The 11,061-nt window shown below is 38.9% G+C and overlaps 1 protein-coding gene across 1 annotated transcript; it reads left to right on the forward strand.

Annotated features, from left to right (window-relative positions):
- Nucleotides 1–9,526: 9,526 nt before the first annotated feature.
- Nucleotides 9,527–10,625, forward strand: LOC140344777 (protein kinase C delta type-like). The gene is made up of 4 exons (XM_072431986.1): nucleotides 9,527–9,588; nucleotides 9,982–10,107; nucleotides 10,235–10,373; nucleotides 10,503–10,625. The coding sequence occupies exons 1-4, from the start codon at nucleotides 9,527–9,529 to the stop codon at nucleotides 10,623–10,625; spliced, it is 450 nt and encodes a 149-aa protein (XP_072288087.1).
- The last annotated feature ends 436 nt before the right edge of the window (nucleotides 10,626–11,061 follow it).

An 11,061-nucleotide genomic window follows, 5' to 3' on the forward strand; every position in this document is an offset into this window, starting at 1 on the left:
GTCTGCATTGTTTTTCATTGTAGTCTTTTGTTTTGTTTTTCTTATGGGCAGCACAGAGGCTCAGTGAGTCCTAGGTTCGATTCTAGTTAAGGACTCAAACTGCATGGAGTTTACAAGTTCTCACCGCGTCTGCGTAGTTTTCTTCTGGGTACTCTGGTTTCCTCCCACATTCAAAAAACATGCAGTTAGGTAAATTGGCTTCCCCCAAAAATTGACCTTAGACTGTATTGATGACATATGACCATGATAGGGACATTTAGATGATTTAGATTTAGATATGACTATGGTTCCTTGCACAGCGTTACGTAATATGTTGGTGCTATATAAATACTGTATAATAATAAAAATAATGTTTTCAGCTGCTGATCTTGTCAGAGACACACTTTCTGTACTAGGATGACAATGTCCACTATTTGGGATGGCACAGGGGAAAGAAGGCCTTTGCTCTCCTCACTCACATTGTACACTATTGGAGTTCCCCCCCTGAACTACTAATAGGACCCAGTGGTGGATAACCAAAGGAAATTTTCTTGCAGGGAGCGACATAGTGAATTTTCAGCACCTTGAGAAGAAATGTTCTGGTATTATCAAAGCACCTCCTTCGTCAAGTCTAAATTTAAATTGAGCTCACCTCCTTATAGACCGTCTTCTTTTGAATCTTCTTGCCCTATGAGAAATGGCCTCATATAAATCAATGGGAGGCTGAATTGGGCTTCACTTGGGAGATAGTGGACTGGCAAGAAGTGGCCTAGAATTTATCAAAGATCTTTATAATACTTCCCTAATCAAGCAAATTACCAAACGGTGTTACTCTGGTACATTCCTGAGTTTCTCCACTCTGCTTTAGGGGTTGTGGCTGACGAGGTGCCGTGCTTCATACATGGTGGACCTGCCCACTTGTATAAACAAGTTCTGGACCAGTATCTATAACCTGGTTTGCTCAATGCAAACATACTACTACTATTTAATGTTAATGATAATCCAATTTAATGTACAGCGCTGCATAGTATGTTGGCGCTATATAAATCCTGTTTATTAATAATAATAATAATAAATAGTAGATAGAACACTATAGAGAACAACCTAAATTTAATTAACTTTTATTATCAATAAAGTTACAGGAACAAAAAATAATTTCATGTGGGGCATATCTCAAGACTGTATTAGGTGATGAAACCTAGGAATAGATCTGCCAAACAATAGATTTCCATTGCATAGAAACTGTTTGTTAAGCCACCATTAAATGTGGAGTATATTTAGACCTGGGGTGAATTCTGAATTTCCCTTTCGCAGGGGTATAGGGACACGGTCTGAACACATTCTGGGGGTTTTTCCTAAAGTGATCTCAAACCAACATCATATATCTTAAGGATGGGCATAACATTCTAGAGTGCAGTTGGACTGGTATCCACATAACTGGCTACAAAAAGAGGGACAAGCCGGGGCTTCCAGGTCCACCCACTGAAGTGTGTTGTGAAATAATGTACCCGGTGATAGTAACAAAAGTGTGGCAACCCCAGGCTACCACATAATTTTAGGGCAAATAATGTTGTATGAGATATTCTGCTCTTTCTATGAACTTAATAAGGGCCATAGCCCTGGATTGTAGAATGGCTAACTCCTGCATCAAGATGGAGAAAAGGAAGGTGCAAAAACATTGTGCAGCACTCCGGGATGAATGTTGAGCTAAACTATCCTGCCAAAGTGCATAGGGAAGGGCTTTTGGCTTATAAACCCAGGACTGCCCATTTCGGGGAGAGAGGAACATATTTTTCTAAATAACGTAGTTTGCATTACTGTACATAAAAAAAAATATAATTTACTCATAATAAGTAAAAATAAAAAAGAATTTATGGGCATGCACAGAGGGAATGAAAGAGAATGAAAGAGGGTGGGGTAAAATATTTGGGTAGTGAAATATTTTCAGAACCTTTTCTCTATACGTGACAGTGGGGATGGTTTTCTATACTTTAGAATAATCAGGCAATGTTTTTGTAGAACGTTATTAGTCCATTTGTTTGGTCCTGAGTGCCTTTTCGCAAAATCCAGAAGAAGTCTGTAGTAATTCCCAGAAGTTGCCTTTTTAGGTGGGACGGGGCTAGAGAATCCTTGGTCTAAAGAATTAGACCAATCTTTTTGGAAAAGGTTTTGAAGTATGTAGGAGACATTGCATGTCATTTGTTGATAGATAAGAGAAAGGTACTGTTCATATGCTTCTTCAAAAGAGAGGGACCTACAGAAAGCCAGATTTATCAAGGATTTACTAGTTAAAAATCTTAAGGTTGGCAAGGATTCCAATGAAGCAAATTGTACTAGCTGAGGGAAATCTAGTGGCTATTGAAATTATGCATGGTTCAAGCTCTATGCCACACCGGCCAACTGGAAAATAGAGTTGGGTTTGAGATCATCTCCACGGAAAAGTTAAGTTAAATGCAATGGTGGATTCTTTGTTGTTCCAGCTCCACAATCGCATATCTGGGAAGTTCAAACCTCCATTTTTCAGTGGCAGTGAAAAGGTGCAGAGACTAACCCTAGGTCTACCATCCCACAGGCAAAAGACTGAAAAAATCCATAAAAGTGAAACATTCTCTTTTTCATATCGTATGGGGAAGTGTTTGAAGGCGGTAAAGGAGTTTGTGGAAGATAATCATTTTTACCAAGGCTACCCTATCTACATAAGAAAGGGGAAAATTTGTCAACTTTTGTATTAGGTCTTTAATAGCTGCAATTTTATGAAGATATTTAGCATGTATAACTTGTGGGGGGTTTTGGAAAGTACCGTAGCATAACAATTCACCATCTATGCATAGAATACTGTGGCTGTAGTGCTTTAACCCTGAACATGTCAGTACTGAACATCAAATAAATGTATCTTTGTAATCCAAGATCGCGACTATTAATCAAAAGTACTAAAAAAAAGAAAATAGAATAAGTTAAGAGAAAGTTAAATGGATATGGGGAAAAGGGAGGGCTAGAAGACACCTCCATTCAATATCTCTTACCATACAGAATGTAATTGCCCCTGGTCAGACTATACCCAATTAAAACCAATGGATCCCATGGGGTCCAGATCACCTCACATTTGTCTAATCGATTATATACTCTTGCAGACAGCTGTTACATCAGCAGAACATCTCCCACTCGAGCCTTCGGCTCTGAGAAAGAGGGCTAACAACTTCCTATAAGGCACCTGGCAGCTATCTGCAATAAGGGCTTTCTTTTGCTTGGAGAGGCTTGATATGGATACATTCAGCAAACGGGTAACAGGGTCCAATCAAACTGACATGTCAGCTAGGCGATCATTAACCTCTGCCCAGTGCAGATGTGGAAGAGCGCTTCAACCTGAGACCCACCTCTCCAGCACAGATTACTACAGTCAGGGTAAATGGCATGTGACTTGCCAGGGGCATAGTACCCGTGCATGAGAACTCTGTAGGTGTTTTCTTTATACAAGGTTCACACTGAACTCTTACTACTTTCGATAAGTAAAGGCAGCTCCCCACCCAGAACAGATTCACATTTGATCATTTATTCATGTTTAATGAATGGCTTGGCTGGTTTTGTAAATTAGACCCCTGTGAGAGGGGCTGCCACATATACTCACTCAAATTGTGTAGGAGCAGATAGTAAAGTTTTGTGTCTATGGTATGTAGTAAATTGAACAAGTGTGGTAGGGAAATCAGCGTGGAGGCCACATATATCATCTGCAAACAGAACACACTTGTGTGCCAACATAGCACATTGCAAATCCTGTATGGCACGATTGCTGAAAATCGCTATACAAAAAGGCTCAGTTGCCAAGGCAAGCAGAAGAGGTGTCAGAACAACCCTACCTAGTGCATCTGTTTTTTGGGAAATAATAGGAAAGATATCCCCCAAAGAAACCCAATTTCATATACTAAAGCCGATATCCTTAAGTATATGAAATAATTATCCCCAATTGAGTCTGTGAAAAGCCTTTGCATTGCAGAACAATATTGCTTTTCTGACCAGGCCTAGATCCCAAGTTAGAAGTTACTACCAATATTAGGTCAATACATCTCTATTTGTTGGAGAGCCTATGTGGCCGGGGTGTTTGCAAGCCCCAGGAAGGAAATAAGGCACAGGGACACTTTAGTAATAATTTTATATATGCAAATTCTTTGCCTGAATTGGAGATGGCACTAATATGTACTAATTTGGCCTGTGGGCAGCCTATCTGTTTTTTTAAATACTTAAGAACCGTAATAACCTTTTCCACGGTGAAAGGATTATCCAAAAGCAGGTCTATGGGTAGAGGCGAGAAAGGGAGTAGAGGCCAAGAAAGTCATCAACTGCCTCTGGGAAGAATGGGTGAGAAGAATCATATAACTTACTAACTACCATATAACTAACTTCATTCATATAATGCTCAGTGTTGTTCTCCAAGTGGGTATTCTGTAAACAAACCTTAGGGAAAGCAGTTTTATCAAATAACAGTTATTCGAACATCTTCTCTGTCCCTGAGTAAAAGACCCCGGGCAGAGAAGATGTTATAACACTGAAAAGATTTAAAACAGACAGACAGTACTGCAATGGTAAGGGGAGAGCATGTAGGTAAATGTACATTAGGTCAAACAACAACACAATAAGTATGGTGGCCTTCACGCTTGGGGACTGGAGCCAGTCAAGCATTCTGGACAATAATGAAGCATTGTGAAACAATTCAAAAATCAAGCAAGTCAAACCCACTATTCAATTTTACCCTACACGAGGCCTAATGGTTAAGTCTCGAGCAAAGATCTCCCCAAACATATTTATTTATAAATGAACAAGACGACAAAAAAAAAAAAAAAAAAAAAAAAAAAAGGAAGTTGGTGGGATGTTTAAAACGGTATTAAAAGTATAAAGAGGTTTTAGAGGCCATCATCAATATGTTCATTTTTTCAAACTAGGAGATTAAATGATGATGCCAAGCTTTCAGATCACTATTCAGAGGACATAAGCTAGGTAAATAGTTTCAAGAATAAAGTTCTGTGAGGGATGGCTTTGCCCATATTAAATATGTGAAGACCTCCAGACAAATTGGAAATCTAGGATGAGCAAAGACACCAGAGCTTGTGGTAAATTAAGATTTAAGGCATCAGTCTTAAAAAGATTAACTTTAAAGTTAACATAGCTCCCAAAGAGATGTAATTAAAAATAAACAAAAAAAAAGACCAATTAGCAGCTGCACCATATACATTAAGAGATCCACTGAATATAATTGCAATTTATAATGAAATGTGCTGTCTCAACACCCTGAATTGATGAGTTTTATGGAAATGCATTAGCCAAATGCTCTATCACATATACAAACAGAACAGGAAAAGGGCACAACACTGTTTTGTACAATTTTTTATGAATAAGGGTTCCGATTGGGTGTCTTTGACAAGAACTCTCACTGAAGAACATGCGTATAGAGACATAATTCCTATAATAATTCCAACATTGTCAGTTAGAAAATACAAACTAGGATATCCTAATCCAATACTCAATGGAAAAACAGAAAAAGTTATCTCATTCTGAAAACTTCCAAAGAAAAAATGATGATAAATAGCTGTATCTTGATAATTTCAATAAAGGTAATGTACACACAAAAGCAACAGAAATATCACAGTGTCACGATTGAGGGTCAGGCTTAGAGTCCAGTAGCTGGAACAGCAAGCAAGTTCACAATGAACAGGCCTGGTTTGGTTCACACAATAGTAATATAATCCAAGAAGTGTAATCAGAAGGGTAGTCAGTAAATAAGCAGCCAAAAATCGGTACACAGGTAGTCAGCAAACAGGATCAGTAGTAACAAACTCAAGATAGTGGCAGGAGCACAATACTCTGGCACAGGAAGCTCCACACAACTCTTTTATAGGAAGTAGCTGGGGGGAGCACAGGAGTTCACATTTCATCTAGGAAAAATATCAGGCAAGGTTTAACTAAGGGATATTAATTTGATTAGGAGATAGGGATATTAAATTGATAAGGAGATTTCACATTTATTGTTCTGAAAAAAGCATAAATAAACCTAATACTACAAAAGATGTAATATTATTTTTGTTTACATTATTATTAAAGATGATCTGGCCACTGCAGAATCATCCCCAGGATCAATTCCTGACACACAGAGATGTGGTTAGTTATCATGTAAAGCCTATAAATGGGATAAAAATCATAGAACTAAATTTATTCCCAAGGGGAAATCTTTATGTAAATTTGTAAATTTTCTCAGCCAGCCAGCATTGCCAGAAAATCACCCCCTTCCACACCAATACGGAATCTCCCTTATCACTGTGTGTTTTAAAGGAAATCTGAGCAGATATTATTTTTATAACTCGCAATAACCTTAACTCTTTCAACTCACATTCAATAACCCCAGATGTCTAGACCTGACACATTGTATATATTACATAGAAGCTTGTCAGCTGAAAGTGAAAGCAATTAAGTTAAAAAAAAAAAAAAAATAAGATGAAATAATCAATTAGTGAAAGCAATTAAAAAAAAAAAAAAGACGTAGGAAGTGTCCTAAACCCACATATATCAGCCCCACCGTTTTCAATGAAATGGCTGTGCTATAAGCTGTGCTGTGTAAGCCTGGGACAGCACCCCCTAGAGTCAGATTCTTCTTGCCTTGAGAGGAAGCAACATCTCTGGCTATCGCCTATTGCTATACGTTTTTCATTGCGCTTTTCCGAACATTCCAATGAAGCAAATTTTCAAGAGAAATGAGGTTCAACCTCTGAACATCAAAGAGGAACCCAATGAGCTGGGATGGGAACCTTCTTCAGAGGTCCGCCTACCTGCTCCAACACCTGCTAGACAATTTGCCTCAAAAGCCGCTGCACAGTCTACCATCACTGCCCACCCAAGAGGGTGTGCAATCGTGCGCAGTACCAGGGCCGTTGTACGCAGGATTCAAACATTTTTTAAAACCAAAGAGAGGAGAGCAGCTCCAACAGGTAAGTTATATTTTCACTTATATTATATGATGAGGGCACTGTCTCAACATCACACATATCAAGTTCACTCATATACACCTCCTATACTAGAGTCATCCTTATATACACAGTCATCCCATGTACCAATAATACAGTCACCCCCTATAACCAATATTACAGTCATTCTCCATATACCCACATGAAAACACATCTGACACCCGGCCATGACATGGAACATAAGGCTAATGGCCTTTGTTTATAGCTAGATGGCAGGAACCGGCAAACACCGGTGGGCTGAACTAAAATAACTGTTACTTTGCTGGAAGGGTCCTTAGTATGCTGTGTGCTTGGGGAATTAAATCTGTTGTGCTACACATATTAAAGTGGACCCAGATCCAGACTAAAAATATTAAAGCATTTAACATATTCTTAATAAGCAGATAGTGAGCTTTAAAACAAGCCATGTCTGACCTCTCTAGCTGCTTGCAGTGTAGCGTAATTCATTCTCAAAGACCTTCAAAGCTCACAGCAGAGGCTCTAACATTACTATCAGTTGGTTTGTAAAGCTACATACACACTTCCAATTATTATCGTTTGTAAACGAACGACGAACGATCCTGCACGATATCTGTGAACGATCGTATTTCACCGATCCTGTACATACAGATAACGACACGATCGTTCGCAGATATTGTACACACGATAGATGCGATCGTTTGAACGATACAGGAAATGTATCGTTCGTTCATCGCGCATGCTCAGACCATGGACGATCACTGAACGACCGTGTACACACGATACATGGTCAACGATCGTCGCCCAATCCGATCCGCCGGTCCGGTCGTTCATTTCCAACGACTATCCTCGTTCGTCGGCGTCGTTGGTTACTTTTTTTATGAACGATTTTTGGCCAATCGGTCGTTCGTCGTTCGTTTCCAACGATAAAAATTGGAAGTGTGTACGCAGCTTAATTCCTTCCAGCACCCACTGTGTGATTTCATGTTGGCAGGCTGTCTAAATTCTGCGCTGTGTAGACAGATATTCTTAATTTAAAAGTGAACAAAGATTAGTTTTCCATTTTTTCAACTCACAATAACCTCAAATCTTTCAGCTCGCAGTCAATAACCATAGATGTCTAGACCAGTCACATTGTATATCACATAGAAGCTTGTCAGCTGCTGGTGAAAGCAATTAAGTGAAAAAAAATGTAGGAAATGTTCTAAAAGCAGAAAAACAGTTCTAGTAATGAATGAGTTGATAAATTTACAAAAATAAGCATAGCTTACAGAAAATTGCAGACTGTAAGTAACATAATTGTAGGTGGATAAAAATCTAATACTTATTTATTTGTTTTACCTCTCGAGGAGCTAATGATGCAACATCAGTTGGCAACAGAAAGACAGAGTCACCTCCACTGACTCCATGTTCCAGCACCAAAATAATGAAGATGCCAAACCAGTGTTCCATCCTGAGTAGCATTAAAGAGAGAGAGCCATGTTCAGCAGTTCCATCAGCCTGTGACAGTGAATGAGACATGTACTTCATTGTCTCATCCAACACAGTTGGACACACTGGACTGTTTTAAAGTCCATGGGATCATTGGAGAAGGAGGTTCAAGCTTCAAATGGCATACTAGAGAACTTGGGGTGGAGCGGGGTTGTATTTGAATAGCTTTGTATTCTAACCATCTATCTTTTTCAGGTGTCACTGGTATCCCATCCCGCCAGCGATAAGGAATTGGCCATGAAAATGGTAAAAAAGAGAAAATTACTGCGCGATCCAAACACTGTCCTGGTAGAGCGCCAAGTGCTGCAGATGACCAGAAGCAGCCCCTTCACTACCAACTTGTATGGCACCTTTCAGACATGGGTAAGTGTCCTAATATTTTCTGCAAAGGTGACATCATTGGCAACAGAGAATAATGATGTCATCAATTTGCTTCTGTGACTTTTCACCTACATGTAAACCGACTTTATATGATACAATGTACTAACCATCTCTCTCATTTTCATACAGCATCACCTCTTCTTCGTTATGGAATATGTGCCCGGAGGGGATTTGTTTGATTTAATGGAGGCATATGGTCCATTCCCTGACTACATTGTGAGGGATGATTATTTTCTGGGTTCTCTGGATTAAGGGGAGGTGTAGGATAGTCCACATCATGTACCCAGCTAATGTCTAGTTTTTCCATACACCTCTATGCATACTGATAGTAAACCAGAACATAAAATAGGGACATTTATTAAGCAATACATCAAGAGAGAATTCTGATAATAAGAAAGTGATTGCAGAAATAACAGTTCAGTGTAAGTCCCATAGCTGCAACCACCTTAGATTCAGTGATCAGATTCTCCAGATATATTAGTGGAGACAACGGAGCAGGAGAGGCTCATTACCTAAATGTTATTTGTCAAAACCCAGTTATTACCACCTAACCCACTCAAAGTCATTATAGACGTTTATACATACATCTAGGAAGTCCCAATCTTATTTGAACAAATTTCAGAAGCTGAACATCTTTCAATAGCTAAATGAATAAATATCTGGGTCTCCGCTATCAGATCAACTCAAACTAGTAAATCCAGTAAATTACTATGACTTCCCCTGCTGGGATTAAAAATTACTACCTTCATCAATATCGTATGTTCAGTCACTTGTAATTGTTAGCTATAATAAATCAGTATTACTAATACATACTGTATTTTCCGGCGTATAAGACGACTGGGCGTATAAGACGACCCCCAGCTTTTCCAGTTAAAATATAGAATTTGTTTCACCAAAAAAAAAAAAACAGTAAAAAAGAAAATTTTTACTTTAAATATTAGAATTGTCTACCCTTCAATGTAAAGTAGTAATACATCGCCACCTAGTGGCTGTTTTTTTAAATCACACCATTCTATAACAAGCATAGAAATCTATACCGCATGGCTCACAGCATTCCCCGAAGCTCTCTGACAGCTGACTCTGGCTAACCCGAGCTCGGATCTTCTCCCGGTTCAGGGGATTGGTAAGTACCCAGTATAAAAGACGACCCCCGACTTTTACACAGATTTTTTGGGGTTAAAAAGTCGTCTTATACACCGGAAAATACGGTACTTTATTTGATCTTTAGATTCTTCGCCGGAGAGATCCTGTGTGGCCTGCAGTACCTCCACTCCCTTGGTATTGTGCATAGGTAAGGATCAATTCCTTAAAATACTGAACTTCTTTTCTTATATTTTTTTATTCTACAATTGAACCCATGTTCTCTGCCCAATAACGGTCTATTTACTAACCTTCCTATTTATTCCTTCCCTTCACAGAGATATCAAGCCATCAAATATCCTCTTGGACAATTCCTGCCACATTAAGATCGCCGATTTTGGCCTGGCAGCAACAAACGTCTTTGGATCCACCAAGATTAGGGGTCAAGTTGGAACATCCCTGTTTATGGCTCCTGAGGTAAGTAACTTCTCCAACCATCCGATGATGTTATTTTAGTGTTTATCCGGCCATACAACTCTAATCAGACTGCTCACTTGTTCTTTAACTGATATACTAACCCTTCATCTCTCTTGGAATTTTTTACAGGTTTGCATGAATCTGCCTTATAATGCAGTTGCAGACTATTTCTCGTTTGGTGTGATGATATATTTGATGGCAACTGGCAAATACCCGTTCTACGACGAAGATGACCAGGAAAATTTTATCTAGAATGCAAATTGTTATCAGAACATTCATTGTCCTTCAGATATGTCAAATGACCTATGGGACCTTATAAAAGGTAAGTATTATTATTATTATTATTATTATGAAGTAATTACAGAATGTCAGATGAGTGAGGACAGAAGTAGAAACAGAAGGGAACAGATCAGCGCTTTAAAATGAATTTGTACACTATTTGTCAGGCCCCAGACTGGGTGTAAGCAGCACGCAGACACATAAACCTCAACAACAACATCTGTAAGAGGAGTCAAACAGATAAAAAAATAAAATCTGGTGATCCCAAGAGGTATAGGGGGAATGGGGGTTCTCCAACCAGAGCTGCATTATAAGGTTTGAGTGCAGAATTACTAAAAACATGGGGGGAAGTATTTCTATACATTCTTAGTTACATAATGAGTGGTCCTTAATAGAGCTGATATTCTTG

Source organism: Pyxicephalus adspersus, unplaced genomic scaffold (genome assembly GCF_032062135.1).
Source record: "Pyxicephalus adspersus unplaced genomic scaffold, UCB_Pads_2.0 Sca7, whole genome shotgun sequence".
NCBI lineage: Eukaryota > Metazoa > Chordata > Amphibia > Anura > Pyxicephalidae > Pyxicephalus > Pyxicephalus adspersus.

Excerpts from the sequence above, each read along its gene's own strand:
- LOC140344777 (XM_072431986.1), top strand. The coding sequence starts at position 9,527 with ATGACTTCCCCTGCTGGGATTAAAAATTACTACCTTCATCAATATCGT. Across the intron at positions 10,108-10,234 it reads TCCCTTGGTATTGTGCATAG|AGATATCAAGCCATCAAATA; the intron begins GTAAGGATCAAT and ends TTCCCTTCACAG. Across the intron at positions 10,374-10,502 it reads CCCTGTTTATGGCTCCTGAG|GTTTGCATGAATCTGCCTTA; the intron begins GTAAGTAACTTC and ends AATTTTTTACAG.